The sequence below is a fragment of the Penicillium chrysogenum genome (genome assembly GCF_028827035.1).
Source record: "Penicillium chrysogenum strain IBT 35668 chromosome Unknown utg000004l_segment0_segment0, whole genome shotgun sequence".
In the NCBI taxonomy this organism is placed as follows: Eukaryota; Fungi; Ascomycota; class Eurotiomycetes; order Eurotiales; family Aspergillaceae; genus Penicillium; species Penicillium chrysogenum.
The window spans coordinates 3,555,909-3,572,731 of record NW_026622752.1 but is presented as its reverse complement, the minus strand read 5'-3'; the positions used below and the strand labels follow the sequence as shown (position 1 = coordinate 3,572,731).

General features: G+C 47.8%; 7 protein-coding genes across 7 annotated transcripts; 4 read left to right on the top strand and 3 right to left on the bottom strand.

Moving 5' to 3' along the window:
* Positions 1-213: 213 nt before the first annotated feature.
* On the top strand, positions 214-2,280 carry N7489_007312 (caffeine resistance protein; the record flags this gene model as incomplete). The annotated part of the gene is made up of 8 exons (XM_056713062.1): positions 214-568; positions 653-918; positions 992-1,011; positions 1,077-1,408; positions 1,481-1,522; positions 1,588-1,792; positions 1,873-2,143; positions 2,236-2,280. The coding sequence occupies 8 exons, from the start codon at positions 214-216 to the stop codon at positions 2,278-2,280; spliced, it is 1,536 nt and encodes a 511-aa protein (XP_056566777.1).
* A 1,020-nt stretch (positions 2,281-3,300) lies between these two features.
* On the bottom strand, positions 3,301-4,179 carry N7489_007311 (SDR family oxidoreductase; the record flags this gene model as incomplete). The annotated part of the gene is made up of 1 exon (XM_056713061.1): positions 3,301-4,179. One exon carries the CDS (start codon positions 4,177-4,179, stop codon positions 3,301-3,303), a length of 879 nt encoding a protein of 292 aa, XP_056566776.1.
* Positions 4,180-7,472: 3,293 nt separating this feature from the next.
* On the top strand, positions 7,473-8,712 carry N7489_007310 (DUF3712 domain-containing protein; the record flags this gene model as incomplete). The annotated part of the gene is made up of 4 exons (XM_056713060.1): positions 7,473-7,633; positions 7,684-8,108; positions 8,235-8,359; positions 8,413-8,712. 4 exons carry the CDS (start codon positions 7,473-7,475, stop codon positions 8,710-8,712), a joined length of 1,011 nt encoding a protein of 336 aa, XP_056566775.1.
* A 475-nt stretch (positions 8,713-9,187) lies between these two features.
* N7489_007309 (uncharacterized protein) lies at positions 9,188-9,577 on the top strand (the record flags this gene model as incomplete). Its single annotated transcript, XM_056713059.1, has 1 exon — positions 9,188-9,577. The coding sequence occupies one exon, from the start codon at positions 9,188-9,190 to the stop codon at positions 9,575-9,577; it is 390 nt and encodes a 129-aa protein (XP_056566774.1).
* Positions 9,578-10,265: 688 nt separating this feature from the next.
* N7489_007308 (sugar porter family MFS transporter) lies at positions 10,266-12,042 on the top strand (the record flags this gene model as incomplete). Its single annotated transcript, XM_056713058.1, has 6 exons — positions 10,266-11,100; positions 11,153-11,193; positions 11,248-11,516; positions 11,572-11,654; positions 11,706-11,791; positions 11,848-12,042. 6 exons carry the CDS (start codon positions 10,266-10,268, stop codon positions 12,040-12,042), a joined length of 1,509 nt encoding a protein of 502 aa, XP_056566773.1.
* A 1,076-nt stretch (positions 12,043-13,118) lies between these two features.
* On the bottom strand, positions 13,119-13,603 carry N7489_007307 (uncharacterized protein; the record flags this gene model as incomplete). The annotated part of the gene is made up of 3 exons (XM_056713057.1): positions 13,119-13,193; positions 13,247-13,312; positions 13,427-13,603. 3 exons carry the CDS (start codon positions 13,601-13,603, stop codon positions 13,119-13,121), a joined length of 318 nt encoding a protein of 105 aa, XP_056566772.1.
* Positions 13,604-16,003: 2,400 nt separating this feature from the next.
* On the bottom strand, positions 16,004-16,577 carry N7489_007306 (uncharacterized protein; the record flags this gene model as incomplete). Its single annotated transcript, XM_056713056.1, has 3 exons — positions 16,004-16,117; positions 16,168-16,245; positions 16,392-16,577. The coding sequence occupies 3 exons, from the start codon at positions 16,575-16,577 to the stop codon at positions 16,004-16,006; spliced, it is 378 nt and encodes a 125-aa protein (XP_056566771.1).
* Between the last annotated feature and the right edge of the window lie 246 nt (positions 16,578-16,823).

Below are 16,823 nucleotides of genomic sequence, written 5' to 3'. Positions count from 1 at the left end.
GACTCTCAGCTCCTTTTTGTCCTTTTTGCCCTAAATGCTCTGTACTCCGGTCCGCTAGACCCCAATTAGAAACAAAGAAATAAAATGGGTCTCCTATTACTCCGTACTCCACAAGTCTAAAGGAGCAATAAGGAGTAAATGTACGGAGTAGATAACACCTAAATATCGCCCGTTACCCTGTAGTAGTAAACGCGCACGGAATTGTTACGTCTCATGGCCATTCTCATTCGCGATACGGCCTTTGGTCGGACGCTAAGCCTGTTCACCAAGCCAAGTGGCCTCAACCCTCATCGTGCGACCGCAGATACCGACATCCATCCGTCCAAGAATGACCTCGTGCCCGAAGCAGTCTATCTGGTGGACTGGACCGGTCCTACGGACCAGGACAATCCCAGGAACTGGCCATCATGGCTCAAGCTGCTGGTCCTGTGCAATGTGCTGATAGTCAACCTCAGCTTTTACACGGCGCCAGGAATCTACTCAGTCAGCATGACTCCGATCCAAGAATCCTTGGGTGCCTCCTACGAGGTGGCCATGCTTGGCCTCTCGTTGTTTGTCATTGCGTATGGTGTAGGCCCGCTGATTGTAAGCTAGCCCGACGGACATATTGACCCTAGTCTGGAATCACTAACAACTAGCCCTTCATATTCAGTTGTCGCCCATTTCCAATTTGCCGGCCATCGGTCGCACCCCGGTCTACCTGCTCGGCTCACTGGCCTTCTGTCTATTCAGCATCGGAGTGCGTTGGCGAAGAACATAGAGACCGTTATCATTCTCCGTGTTCTAGGTGGCCTAGTCGGGGCCTCTCCCACCTGTATCGGTGGCACTACCATTGCTGAGGTGTTTGGACCCCGTGAATTACCCTACGCGTTGGCAGTGTATGTCCTGAGCGGAGTGTGTGGCCCAGCTTTCGGCCCTGTAAGTTGTCTGCTCCTTACCTACGACTAGTATGATCGGACGGTCCTGACCTTGAAACTTTTTATCTCTTTAGTTACTGGGCACCGCCGTGGTGTAAGTCTTTTCTGTGCCTTTTTTATTTGTTCTCTCTCGCCCAGATTGCTAATTAGACCTATTAGCGACCGCTGGGGTTCGTGGTCTGCAGCACTCTGGTTGATCGCTGGAATCGCCGCCATGTCGACAGTGTTTATGTTCTTCCTGCTCCCAGAAACTCTGGCCGACAACATTCTCTATCGTCGGGCCGCTCATCTGCGCCAGGTAACTGGGGATAATAGGTATTGCAGCCCGAGTGAGGCGGAAACCACCGAGAATAACCTGTTCCGGGCGATGCTCGAGCAGATCGCCGTTGACTTCCGACTCTCCTTCATTGACCCTGTGATCCTATTCATCAATATCCACACTATGTTCATATACGGGATTCTATATCTCTGGTATGAGTTTTTCCCGTACGGTAAGTGAATGAATTGGTGCATGGGGTTGATTGATGAAAAGACGTCCACTGATTTTGTCTTGCCTTGTCTAGTCTTCGGGGAAATCTACGGTTTCACAGGAATGGAACAAAGCTGTAGGTTCTTTTTTCCAAGCTTGCCTCTTCTTCCAACTCTGTGACTGACCCAATCAACTCTACAGTTTCCTTCTTTGGCATATTCGTCGGCGCAGTCATCTCCGTCAGCTCCTACATGCTCTGGATTCATTACTATTTCCAGCCCCATGTAGCCCGAAAGGAGGCAAGCAACGAAATCGTCGAACCCGAAGAGCAAATCCTGCCAGGTGCAGTGGGAGCAATTTGCATCCCTATCTGCCTCTTCATATTCGGCTGGACCTCCCGTGAAAAGTATGTGGGATTTCATTCTAAAGTTTGAATAGTTCCGCTCTACTAGCTCAAGCCCGAGTTAATACTAACCACCCAAGCAGTGTCCACTGGATCCTCCCTATCATCGGCACCGCCTTCTTTGCCCCGGGATTCCACCTCACGTTCCAGACCGTTCTCAACTATCTGGGCCAATCATACCCAAGCCATGTCGCTGGCGTCTTTGCCGGCAACGCTTTCTTCCGCAGCGCATTTGGCGGAGCGTTGCCACTCGCTGCGAGAAGCATGCTGCAATCGCTCGGCATCGGATGGGCTTCTAGTATTCTGGGCTTCATTAGTCTCGGCATGATCCCGCCCCTCTTTGTCTTGTACCAGGTACGTTTTCCCAGTTCACCTTTCCTTCTTCCTAGCAAACCATTGGAGTTTCTTGATTTTCTTTTTGTGCTAAATTTCGAAAATCAAACCAGTACGGCCAGAAATGGCGCTCGTCGAGTAAATATGCAAGCAAGTAAGCCGAGTTGCTGGGAGAGGAAGGAAGGATAATTTTGCGCAGATCGTTGTGGAACTTTAGAAAGCGCTGGGTTTCTACGGATTACCTGGATGGGTTATAATTCCAGGTTCACAGATCTTGGTGTACAACAAATACAATAATAGTTGGTTAGGTAGTTTTAGGATAGAAATATTGGGATTCGTCTAAAGTTGATTAAATCAGCTTTTATATACTCAAGTAAATATGACTCAACTGTCGTAGAAAAAGTACCGAAGCATGGGTTCCTAAGTATTAGCTTGAAACTACCTAGGTAGTCCCGCGATCAGCAGTCAAGGCGGTTTCAATTTCGTACCTAATTCAAACAAGCTCTACTTAACACCTTGGCACTGTAAGTCAATGTCAAGGGCCGATAGGGAATCCTTGTGTACCCACCTGCATACATCCTGAAGTCCACTTTACACATATTAACCTTGGATGAGTACGATGCCCAGGTGGGATCAAAGCACTGGTTAAGTCATGGTCGGAGATAGGGAAGATGGTAATATTCTTAAGTATATCCAGCATTTCATACAAGGTGAGTTCCAAGGTTACCAGCCCGCCCGGGCGTGCTCCGACAGGATACCAGGGGGCTAGGCACCCCACTTAATTAAGATAAGCTAATCCTGATAGGGCTAGTGCGGCTGTCTGAACCAATCAGGGAGTTTACCAATCGGAGTCTGCTAAGAGCCAGATGAACTTTAATGCTGGCAACTAGTGGGACTGTCCCTTGACGGTGATATATGTAAGGCTATGGGAGAGAGAAAAGCTCCAAAAAAATGCATAAATTGACCGGTGATATGATCAAAAGGAGCGGCAAGTCTAGCCTCTATGTAGAAAAGCCAAGGGCTGAGCAAGGCGAAACGTTCCACAGATCCTGTGAATACAAACCCATGTCCACAAGCCGGACAAGCGCGTGCACAACCTTGGGCAAGCACTTGTGCGTTGTCCCGGACAGCATGGATGAGCACATTCCCTCAGAATACCCATAAAACCAAGTACTCAATTACGAACCCTTGGGAAAGTCCGTCGAGGCACTAATCTCCCGCCATTGCTCAATCGCCGCCAAGGTCTCAGATGCGGCCTTGCCAATCGCCTCGCTGGCATCACTGCCCAAAGGCAAGAAAGCAGGTAGGGATTTCCCCTCCGCGACTCCCGTGGAGGTAGTGACATCGTAGATAACCTGCGCGCCCTTGACGGGGTTACCCAGTTGGGCGCCGTTAAAGGCGGCAAAGTTGGAGTCGGTTGTGTCGTTTACCTCCTTGTAGGCCGATAGGCGCGAGGTCTTGTCGGTCGGGGTAATATTGGATTTGGGGTTCAGCAACTCGGTACGGAAGAAGCCCGGTTCAACTAAACAGTGGCGGATCCCGAACTGGGAGATTTCACCCCCGAGTCCAAGTCCGAGCCAGCGCAGAGCAGCCTTGGAGGCGTTGTAGAGATTGCAGCCGGCCATGGGGTACCAGGCGGCCATAGAGCCGATCGTAACCAAAGTGCCTGACCCCTTAGCGCGGAGGTGGGGCAGTAAGGCGCGGTAGAGGTTCAGGGGGCCGAATGTATTGGCTTGGAATTGACGCTGAGTCTCTTCTGCGGTGGCCTCTTCCAGCATTCCTGTGTGCACGTAGGCGGCATTGTTGACGACAATGTCGACCGTTCCATAGACAGCTAGGATGGTTTTGACTGCTTCCTGGATCTGGGCTGGGGGCTCGTTGTGGTCTAGGTAGACAGCCTTGATGTTGGGATTGGCTGACTCGAGCTCGGCTAATTTATGCGGACTCCGAGTGGCGGCCAATACACGATCTCCGCTATTGGCGGCCACCTTAGCCAACTCGAGGCCAAATCCAGACGAGGTGCCAGTGATGAGCCAGATTCGGGAGGTAGAAGACATGGTGGATAAATGGATGTGTTCTCAAAGAAATTGAGATTAGGATGTTCAAGGACCGGTAGGGGAGGACGTTCATTTAAGCCCTTTAGTCCTGGATGTATAGTCTGATGTCACATATGATGGGACTTGCGTAAATGAGAGGTTTCCGGTTTAAACAGCTCAACTGTAAATCCACTAAAGCATCCCTGTCGCAACTGCCTAGCAAAGTGGGCCAAATCCTATATACTAAACAAGTGCTTATTGGTTAGCGAAAGGATTGTATGGACAGTGTAACGGCTAGTATCCAAACCGACGAATTAGATTAGACACTGGGGATGCATCACATATCTTTAAACAAAGAAATGTTATATCCATGGATCCTAAAAAGACGGAGATAAACATCGCAGATACTGTAAAGCCGAGTGTGATGCGAGTAGCCTTCATTACCTGTTAGCCTCCACACCGCTGCTTAAAGGCTTTCTCAGTGAGTCACCCGGTAGGTACTCCGTATAGGTGTCTTAAATATCAGGCAATGGTGGCCGCCTTTTGGACACCGAGAACCCAAACTAGGATCCATGAATTCCCATTCTAAAGGGGTTTGGTGAGAGCGTTCCGCTAATGCCTCTACTTAATAGTGCATATGCAAAAGGTATATACATAACTTCCCAAGGTTCTCGTGTGTTCAGGTAATTTTCTCAGTAGATGGTCTCCCGCTGAAACCTGCCATTGAATCGACTACACACCAGTTCTTGGGCCTGCGTAAATATATACATTCATGGATACTTGGACCACAGTTCCCGTTACTTCTTTCATTTTGAGATCATTCCCCCTTCAAATGCTCCAACGAAAGTTCCACCTGGTCTTCCGATTCCCGCCATATCGTGATTCGTGACTACTGACCATTCAATCAAAGGTGGGAATTAAATAAGTAAATTTGTCTAATCTAGGTAAAACCTGGAAAAAAAGCTCTTTAAATACATGCTTGGGACCCGGTTTACTATGCCGTAGGCATAGTAAACCTCTGCCGATCAGGGGTAATCGACACGTGAGGCGATTCCCGTTGGCTTATCCACGTGGGACAACAACGAGGTTAGAATTATGGAGTTTTGCGATACACTTCGAGAATTGAATTCCTAAGAGAATAGAATAAAGGACAATTCTTAACACATCAACATTCGGTCCCTCGAATTCAGTCCCTCGAATTTCCACTGCAGCAAAGTCTCGGTTTTATATAGTATAGTGTCTGTTGAAAACCCCTAATTTCCATTAATACTGGCCATTTTCATCATTACAACGCTAACCCTAATCAGTGGGGTATCCTGCAGATCTCTGTTATGCAGAATTGGCACCCAGGCTCCTACAAAAAGAAGCTTGGTTTCCTTGGCTATATGCAGCTAGATCATGACATTGCTGTCACCAGCATACAGGTCATAATCTCACTACATTATCGCTGCTTTTGGCCATGTACTCGGTTATTCCTGCCTCTTGTCCCCGAGTCCATGTTGTTCACTCTCACCGAGTCTTTCTGATCTGTCATAGCGGGAGCATACGAAAAAGAAGCATAAATAGATGCTTCTTTCCATGTATGAAGAAGATTAGACAAAACAATCATTACTTTTCACAGCATATTGAAATTTCCACATTCATAGTATTTTCACATATTATTTTTGTTCTCACACATAGAACGCTGCTGTACAGACTTTCATCTGTATAATCAACAGTGTCGAGGTGATCAATGGACTTTTCTTTTTCCCGATTCCAAACGTCGATGCCAGGTTCGCCATACTGGTCAGTGTACGGGCTGCATCTTCCGAGGCTCTACTAAGACCATCTTTTGTGTGAGTTGTTAGCAATTTAGTGAGCTAGGAAGCTGTCCAGCCTGGACTCGATGCCACAGCTTATCTCGACAAGTTTAGAGCCAGCCACTCAAAGTCAATCAATTAAGTCGCAAAGCCACTATTGTTCTAGGAATTTCATTTAGAATACGGGATACCGGACGCTGAGCGGGGGACTATATGCTCATTCAAGTTGTAGTTAGGGAGACGGACAAAAATCGATACAGGATCTCGGTGGAACGAATCGCGAGGAGGTCCATGATAAACGAGAGAAGTGTACTATACTGACTTAATACTACTACCATATAAGGGGATAGAAAAGTAAAGCGAGTGTGATTTGTAAAGAGTAGGATTTGCTTAGCTATTTAACCTACATTAGGATTATAAAGTAGTGCTAATAGCTAGGCGAGTGATACCTAACGCTAGTAAGTAATGCCTAAGGTAGCTATCTAACTAGGTACTATATAACTAACTAGTTAGGGAAAGTAAAAGACTAAATAAATATACGGGAAGGGAGTAATTCCGGCTAATATAAACTCGAGACTTCTAGAAGTACTACTGCGCCAGCCAGGCTCCTATTATAGAAGAAACTGTTAGATTATAAATAATTGATGAATTAATTTTGGGATAATATCCCAGTCTCCGTAGCTTGTGTAGAGCACCCGTGGACCATATTAGCTACAATATATAATCCATTCACCACATGAATACGAGCGCCGGACACTACATACAATCACTCGTGGGCTTCAAGACGAGGCTTTCAATTCCATTTCTTTTTTATTTTGCATGTCATATACAGCGTACAGCTTGCATCAGTTTCCTGGTCCACCTTGACGTTAAGCGGATTAATCCACAGCCGAGGTCAGTCCCTGTCAACGCCGATCATTCTATTCCGTGCACGATCTGCAATTCATCAAATGCCATTGTGCTGATCACGTATCCAGTACGACAAGTACGAGGCCCTATCCCCCTTTTTGGGGCAACCCGATCACCCACTAAAGCTCTTGATTGGCCACTTTTGACTCCTTTCGCCGCCCGACACCCCAGTTTTCTTGTCTCGAGCCTCGCTTTCCATTTATATACCGAACGTTGGCCCTTGAACTGGCGACGACTTCGCTGATCCCGGAAGTAATATTATAATGTCAGTTACTGGGGTCGTGCGAAGGCATTCTCTCGTTTTGAATCAGAATTAGAACCTCATCTAGACATGGCAAATGAATCATTGGTGTGCACATCTCTCTGCCATGTGAAAGGCGGGTGTGATCGACATCGGGTATAATAACAGAATTCTAAGCGACGATGCGACAATTAGTTTATGAAATTGGTTGATACAAGCCCCATGATACTTCTTCTTGACCTGCGTCTACCTCTACACACTACAGTATGGGAAGCAGTTGTCACACTGCCATATACCAGACTTTCACCATCCATGACTTGGGCTAAAAGCAAAACATTTGGCACCCCAACATCCTTGCGCCCCTCATGTCAAAATCCGACGTCTCAAGTAAATCTGAGGTGGATGAGGCACTGCCAGCCCCAGCAAAGCCGACCTTGTGGCACCGATCCAAGGAACATATGAAGAGATTCTGCTGGGCTTATTTGGTCGCGTTCTGCATCTCCGTACTCGTCATCATTCTCCCGCTGTGAGATTCATCATGAAAACTTATAACCACCTGTACTAATCATTTCTCAGCTCTTATGTTGGGATTCCCAATTTCGCGAACGACTATATCGATAAGTACGAGTACGACTATGACGGCCTCGAGATTACCAACCCCCGGCCTACTGCCTTCCATATTAAACAAACTCAAAGCCTTCGAATGGGAGGTGGGTTTAGTGGTAGTGGTCATATGACTGCATTCAACGCCACATGTCGTCTGAAAGATACCGATGAGGTTTTGACAGTATTCCCTGTGCCAAATATCGCATTTGGCAACGGAGCCACCCTTGAGATAGACCAAGATTTGGACTTGTCTTGTGTCGACTGTCTGTCGCAACTGGCCTCTGCAGCTGCATCTAACAAGAGCTCTTCCATTCTGGTGGAAGGTTCGCCAGATTTGAAATTTGGTGCTCTGCCTACCGCACGTTTGAACATTCATAAGATCATGAATGTGGCCAGTGAGTGAGTCCCTTGCCTACCTATGTATGAGACAAGCTAACGATGTTGAATTAGGTTATAATGTCACAGGTGAGCCATGCCGTACTAAATTTCCCACTGGTGGTAAATCTTTCTAAGCTTGGCAGACTTTATCAATGCCGAGGGCGCATTCAACGTCACCAGCATAGAACTCCTCGATCCTCCTATTGATGGATATAACTTCAATGCCACGATCTCCGTGCGCAACCCAAGTCCCTTCATTGTTGAGCTGGTACGCTAATTCATCCCATGCACTGGGAGATAAGTATGGCCTGACACGTTTAGGGACATGTGACTTTCAATCTCACCCTGGGGGACTCAGACTTGGGCTGGGTTGATTTGCCCTATTTCTTTTTGGAAAAGGAGATTAGTAGCACTGTGGTCCGTGGTTCAGTTGACAAACAAATGTTAATCCACGAGGCCATTTCGGGTGACGATGAGATTGGCATTGTGACTATCGGCGTTCATGGGAGAAGCTGTTCTTTTAAGGGCGTCGACATCCCATATTTCACAGCTGCTGTCAAAGCTATGTCTGCGTCGGCAAGAATCGATCTATTAGAATACGCATCAAGTCTATTTTCTTGATGTAGTATAAGTATGGTCGTATGTATTGGGGAATAGGCTTTCGAGATTACGAGGGGATCATGTTATGGACCAAAGGATATAGAACTACAGGTGACTTTCTCAAATATGTATGTCAAAGAATAGGGCATTCGCATCGCAAGCGACACAAAGATAGATCGTAAGGAAAGTCTCATTCGTAATTCCTTATCAAGTTTAATCAACAAAGAATGAATGGAACCATGAAAGAGACAAAGAACACAAGGGAAGTCTTTATGACTCGCATTTTTGCTTCTGTCACATCATCCTCATTTAACCCCAATGATCATGTTCCTTTAGCGGAAAGGCATAAATAGACTTGTTCTCATCCTCAAGAATCATCAACATCATTCGACATCTCTGAATCAGCTACAACTCCGTCGCCACTAGGAGCTGGCCCCACGAAAGACCTACAATTTCCTGCTTAGGCTTGTCGGAGAGTACCCATTTAGGTATCACTATGCTCGTGACGTCAGGAAATGCTGAACACCAGTTTCTGCGCGCACGCGATCAGTTCATAGCTGGATTACAGGTCGAGATTGACGCCATTATGGCCCGCAGTGGGATTTCACCCTTCCGCCTGGCGCTGGCTGCTGACAACCTTGCCGACCTTATTGACCAGGTCCATGTCATTGAGCGGGCTAGTCTCACTATGTACAGGGAGATGCCAAGATGCCGTACTGTGCTGAATGGATGTGGCTACTACGGACACAAATCCGAATTTCTAGTAAAAATTCGCAAGCTTCGGGGCCATTTGGCTGTGCTTCAAGATAACCTCATGTCTCGATATTCCGACCGGTATTGGATTGCCCGTCAGATCGAGGCTGTGGACCGGTACTTGGACCTTTAGATATATGTTAATTCATTACCTCAAAATGGTTTGCACTTAAATGTACTAATTTGTATTATTGTAGTCAGTAGTAGCTTGTAGTCACAATGTCGGCAAGTTAGCGTTGCTTTGGTCTCGGACAGGAACCTGTCCCGTTATATGTCAGATGTCAGAGCTTTGCAACGCTGGATAATAGTACCAAAAAGTCCCAACTATACCTATTCTGTCTACTGGCTCGACTATTTATTATCCATAAAGCAAGTGTAATGAATCTCGTTTTCTTTCAAGTGTATACGCCACTTGGTCCACCTAGGTCGCTAAGTACTTGCAGTATATTCATGTACTATGACTGCACTAGGCTAACGTAAAGAGACGTTAACAGCGGCACTGAGTCTCGGGATCTCCGAAACCCAGATACTCCCGAGGTCATCAGAAGGTGTCAGTGGCGTTCAGATTATCCCTGTCCCTCCCGCCGGACAAGGATTAGTCGGCATGTGGGGAAGACGCGGGGAAAATACCGCGCTAGTCCTATTTCGTCCCATGGGTGAAGATCAATGGCGGCCCCGGGTTCGCATTAAACCGAACAGCCAATCCCTCTCGGGCAAGATTGGTCCGAGATGCCATGGGATTTGAAATGATTGAACGAGCGGAGAAAAGGACCTGCCCGGATCTCGACATCTCTCCAGCTTTTCCATCGACCTAGAACAATATGGTCTTGCGCGGAAGATACCTACACTGGGCTGTGACAGCTGCAAGCTGTCAAGCCTTTCTTCTCCTGGGATATGACCAGGGAGTTATGAGCGGCCTAATTGGCGCGAACAATCAGTTTGGACAAACATTTAACAATCCTGACAGCACGATGCAAGGTCTCCTTACTTCGATCTACGATATCGGTTGTGCAGTCGGCTGTCTCCTCAGTCTCGTCATTGGCCACAAGTTCGGTCGCCGGCAGATGATTATCGCTGGTGGTTCAATCATGATTATAGGAACAATTATCCTTGGCAGTTCCTATACCGTTCCCCAATTCCTCGTTGGCCGAATTGTCACTGGCATTGGCAATGGAATCAACAGCAGTACCGTTCCAGCCTACCAATCCGAGCTAGCGCGCCCAGAACAGCGTGGCATGTTGCTCTCTGCCCAGGGCACTGTTACAATTCTCGGTCTCTGTATTGCATACTGGCTGGACTATGGACTGAGCTTTGTGGACACGCCCGTTCAATGGCGGTTCCCAATCAGTTTCCAGGCTTTCTTTGCCATCTTCTTGGTTCTACAGATGATTCCCCTGCCTGACTCACCACGCTGGCTCTGTGAACAAGACCGCAGTGACGAGGCAGCGTCAGTCTTGGCACGTCTTCAACTGGATCAGCCCGCTAATGAGTCCAGTCCTGAGGTTGTTCATCTTCGTCATCAAATTGAATCATCTATCGAGATTGAGTCTGCTGGCGGACCCTTCAAGTACAAGGAGCTCTGGTCGGGTGGCCAGATGGGCAATCTTCGTCGCATGATCCTGGCTGCAGTTGTTAATATCCAGCAACAGTTTACAGGTGGGCAACGTCACCTCGGGCTCTGTAGGATCGACGTACTGACATATCTTAGGCTCAAACATGATAAATTACTATGCCCCCATTGTCTACCAGGTATGTTACTATGCCCATCTCCAGCTGGACAGATAAGTTAATATGTCAAAACAGAATGCCATGAATCTATCTCGCAATTTATCATTGGTTCTCGGCGGCTGCACCTCTCTCGCGTACCTCGTTGGCTCTGTCATCCCCTTGTGGAGCATGGATAAATTCGGCCGACGGGTATCACTCATGGTCTCCGCCGCTGGTCTCTGTCTCTGTTTTGTGATGACTTCTATTCTACTCTCAATTGGCACTGCGCCGTGTGCATATGCAGCTACTGTGTTTGTCTTCATATTCCAGTTGTTCCTCGGCATTGGATATCTGCCAGTTCCCTGGTTCGTTGCTGCCTACCTTGGTCGTGATTGCGTGTCATTGCTAACAACTAACAAGGTTTTACCCTTCTGAAATCTCGACTACTCGTATCCGGGCTAGAGCTCAAGCTTTTGGTGGCTTCGTCAATTGGATTTGTGTCTGTAAGTTGACTGGTCCCCATTGGAAGTAAGTGGCTTCGCTAACCCTTGCAGTCATTGTCGTCCAAATTACACCAACAGCAATTGACAATATTGGATGGAAAACATTTATCATCTTTGCCTGCTTCTGTTTTGCCTGGGTATGACCCCGATTCCGAACCCAGTTTCGATGTTATATGGTACTGACTGAACCAAGATCCCAATGGTCTTTTTCTTCTTCCCCGAGACCAAAGGCCTGGAATTGGAAGATGTTGATCACCTCTTCTCAAGAGGCGGAATAACTGGGGGTGTTTGGGAAACTAGAGGCCATCCCGTTCTCCCTGGCCACCACCGAACTTTGAACACCGGGACGATTGAAAAACCAATCGAGACTGCACACATCGAGGTATAGGACTCGAGTTGTACGAGATATGTCCTCGGGTTTGTTTCTGCTCCATTTTCATGTGTATATGTTTTAAGAATTCCCTTCAATCTATATGTAGACTTCCAATAAGCCTCTTGACTCTCTACCTTGCGGTCAACGGTGGGCATGGCCCTCTCTAGAATTACTGTCGGTCGACAGTATATAAAACTACATTGTCGGCAGTAGGCTGGGATTCAAGTATCGGTCAGCTATAATTTTCCGGTATTGACTATGAAATCTGTAAACAATTGTTCACCAAAACACAGGTTGGTCTAATGAAGCAGAGATTATAGAGGCTCGGGCGAAAGCTGCCGCTGTCCAAATGTTATGTGATTGCAATACGATAGAACTGCTTCTGGTATGATGTCGAGGTATTGGAGACGAAGAGAGTCGACAATAAACCGTTACCGTGCGTCCATACAGTCACGTCAAGGATGCATCCAAAGATACCAGTAAAATGAACCTTATGTGCTGTCAACGTGTTTCGGGGTCGACGGGGCAGGGTAACCGGACGCAGAAGGGCTATACTGGAGTCAAGGGACGACGGCGATTAAGGTTTCAAAACGAGCGAAGAGTTTGTATAGTGTTAGGATTGGCCGAAGGTGCGATGGATATGCAAATGTGGGATGGCCAAGTTGGACTCGGCAGGCGACGGTGCCCCGAGGCGGGGATTATCGGTGGCCTCGATTGCCCAGAGTCGTGGACCAAATTATCCAAACGTGTGAAGGATACTCGGGGTATTGAGACTGGTCGCTAGTCGGGTGAGAGACGGGCGATGAGGACGAATGGGGAATTCAAGATACCTTCGTCGTACATCCTCGTTGAGACTGCAAATCAAGCCATCGACTTGTGACGACTACACTAGCCTGCGGCAGATTGATGTAGGTACGGACGGCCTTAGCGCGATTTTCTCTAAAAAAAAGAACAAGACATTGGCTCGAGCTTTCACAGAATGAAATTGAACTCGGGCATAAGCTTTAGAAACAGCAGTAATCATCTTTGGCCCAGTCACAATTAACCCCAGTCTTTTTCAAAACAGAAAAGGAAGGACCCAGAACAAGCAATTAGGCAATGGAGTCGCCAGTCTGTTTGTCCTTCTTCTTTGGCTCGACAGAAGGGTTATCTCGGTGGTCTCCATCCTATCAATACCGGAAAGGTTAGAATATCACATTACCAGTATTAGGGAACTTACCACTGCAATGTCGCGGAGGACTCTGAGACATAGAGTGCGCATCTCCTCTGTATGGGCTGAACCCCCCTATTGGCGGTATTAGATATAAGCTTCCATGGTCACCGGTAATGGTAGTATTGGTATTGTAGTCGACTACATCCAATGGACTCCCAAAACAGAATCTGCATTGGAGGAACTCACATGTTGCAGGTAGTGCTCAACCAGGGCATTGTAGCGCGCGGTAATACGCGCCGACCTGCGCTTCTTGATGGCCTTTTGGTGTGCCTTCATCTTGCGCAAGGGGCCTTTCTTCCCGCGTTTGCTTGGGTGGGTGGAAGGAGGGGTGGGCGGAGGAGCATCGGCAGAGCTTTCGGTCATGATTGCAGCACGCAGAGGGAAAATAAGGAGTAACAATGCTTGTTAAAATGCGTGCCGAGACACACTTGAGAGAGTAGTCCTGGGGGATATGGGAGGAGGAAAAGAGAGATATTTCCGACCTGGTAACTGAATCTACTTTAGCCCGACATCATTACGTGTGTAGTGTTAAGAAGCTCTGGTTACGCTAGGAGTGCCAGGTACAATAATTTAACCTATTCTAGCTAGTACTAGGAAGTACTGGAGACTCAAAATTATATAGTGGATATAGGATGCGGCTCAACAAGTACTAAGCCTAATTGGGACTGGTGTCTCACATGGACACGTGAAACAAACGCTACTAAGCCTAATTGGGTTAGGTAAATGTCTCACCCCTGGGTGCGCACTATAAAACCCCGTCCCCTCTCTTCTTCCTTCTCTTCTTCTCCTCTCCACACCCCCTCTCCACATCTCTATCCATTTCAAGTCCTTCAGGTATGTCACACCCATAACGATTTATGACTCCTCCTCACATACCAGCTTGGAATATACTGACCTGTATTTTAACCCTCCAGGGCTTGGTGGGTTCCTTCGGGAACACCATGAACCCGCTGCAGTAAATGCGTCCCTTCTTCTGCCTACCTGGCTAAATTTCGGGTTGAGCTTTGCTCCCCTGGATTTTGCAAGTGTCTGTGCGGCTCATTCTCTGAATGAGTGCTAACCGAAAATTTGCCGGCCACAAAGCCGTGGGAAGCCTGACCCTTGTAGGTGCCTCAAGGGTAGGTGGGGGTCGTGGAAAAGTGGGCATCATGGGTTTGGTCTCCTTGTACGGTGCAGGTGCTCAATACCCGAACAGCGTACGTTGGGAGACCCGAAATTGATTATCTATGTACATTGCGTACCTGCCCGGGAGGTATGTACATATATGTAGGTAGCTCCTTCGTGAATTTGACTAGAGCGGCTGAACATCTTGTATATTCAATACTCCTCTCTAGCCAAATTTGCCTTTGGACACATTTTTTTGATTTTTTTTTTCAATGTAATTAAGTTTATCATGTTCGTTCTTTCCTGTTCGTACCCAGCCATGTATGTGGTCAAAATAAACCCCACAAGGGACATTGAACATTTTTACCACTATCCCAGTCCGTTTTCTTTATTCATGGACGATAAAGCATATCTTGTGCCCCTGTGTGCACATTTTCCATCGCGAATGTACAGCCCCTCCCCGGAAAGAGGTTCCTACAGCAAGATCACAGCGCTGAGAAACGTCCCCAACGTAAGGTCATTGCTGGGCGCGCCTGAACCAAGCCGGCTACGACCACCTCGCCCAGTTACACGCCTAGGTGCATATCTACAAAACCGGGGTTTCGCATCAACCTTGGAAGTGCCCGAACATATAACTTCCAAGGTTTCCAAGGAAGGTTGCTTCTGAAGGGAAAGTGGGTCCATGACGAGTGGGGAGACCGGCCCGGCCCGAGAACCAGCTTTTCATGTATTCCACCACATTTTGGAGATGAGTCCCCTGCTGTGCTAGGTACCGACCTAGTCGATTATTGTTCCGGAACTGGCGCGGTGACTTGGCCTTAACCTGTACCTGTGCGAATAGGTTCTGTTTCCACCCAAAGCGTTCCCAGGCAAAGAGCCTACCTTGTGAATTCCACAGTATCGTTGATGATCAACCAAGGGCCGTTCGAGAGGGCCACATGTTTGGACTATACTCTCTTCTACCCGCCTGGATCTTCCTCCTCGAGTACAGGGTAGGAATTCCCGGGCTACAAGCACTACCGACAGGCGCTGGAGAGATGGAATCTTGGGAGACGGACGCTGGGAAGAAGCACGGTACTTTCCCATCTTGGTGAATTGAAAGATAATTAGCATCAACAACCAAACCTGATATCAGACCCAGGCAGGAACTCACCGGACCCTCCCCCCCGCGGATTGTCTTTACTCCCAATAATCATCACTTTTCCTATCACCAAACAGTCCGCAAGGGTTGTCTCATCTGCCAACAGTCAGGAGGATATCGCTTCCAAGGTCATTTCACCCCAGATAGGATCAAACCATTGGACAGTCATGGAAGCGGCGAGTGCTGCTGACACATCATTCTCATTTCGCTAGAGATGTAGAGGCGCTGGATCATATGCACAAGTACTGTACTAGCATCATTCGCAGACCAGAAGGTACCCCTATGCTTGAAATGATTATCGGAAGAAGAATAGCCTGGTCCCCAAAATCCGAGGCCTGAGACCTGAGGCATGCAACGACTAATCGACGGCATAAATGCCCACTGGGTACTGTCTACATGTTCGGCTTATGAGACAACAAAATTGAATTTTCATCGTGACACTCGGAACGACCTCCAAGGTCAAGCATATATTTTATTCGCACAACGACAGCCGTTCACATAACAGTTATTCTCCTCCCCTATGTATCCTTCTTTCGGAGATATCGCCAGACTGCCTGGGCCAGGGTGGCACCGGAGGGCAGTTTGCGGAGCCTTGGGTGCTTTGAGCGCACCTTCTTGGGCTCTGGGGCGGCCTATACTGCATTAGGACTGCTGCCTTCGAAGTAGTGTAGGGGCAACTCACAATGGGAGAGTCTTCCTTAGACTTTTTGGGGATTAACCCCTTGAGAGCCGCCGGCTTAGCTTGCTCCAGGGCCCTGGTCTTGAGCCATTGTTAGTATCCATGCTTTCACTTGTACAATACAGACTACATGATACACGTGGGTTATCATGTAGAGACTGTATTTCATCTGATGGGGATAAAAGAAAGGACATGTTGGGATGCATGGCAGCTGGATAATGCCTTACCTTCTCCTTCTTGGCCTGTTTTGCCCTTTGCTTTTTCAGCCGTCTCTGCAGAAATGGCCTGTCGGCCGGCTTCTTGGGAGGAGGAGGAGGAGGAGGAGGAGGCGGAGGAGGCGGAGGAGGCGGAGGAGGCGGAGGAGGCGGAGGAGGAGAACCAGGGGCCGCAGTAGTGAGAACGGTAGCAGACATTTAAAAACAGTATGATGGGTGAATAGCGAATGTTGTAGTTGGTGTAGTAACAAGAGATGGAAAGTGAGAGAAAAGTGAGAGAAAAGTGAAGAAAAGAAAGTGGAAGTAACCGTGTGAGAATAAGGCACATCACTTCAAAGATCATTGAGGGCAAATGGTAGAGAGCTGAGGTACCCTGAGCTGTTTGTCCTTTTCAGAGCAGATTAATACGAAGCCTACTACCCGTGATGGATCCGATACTCGACA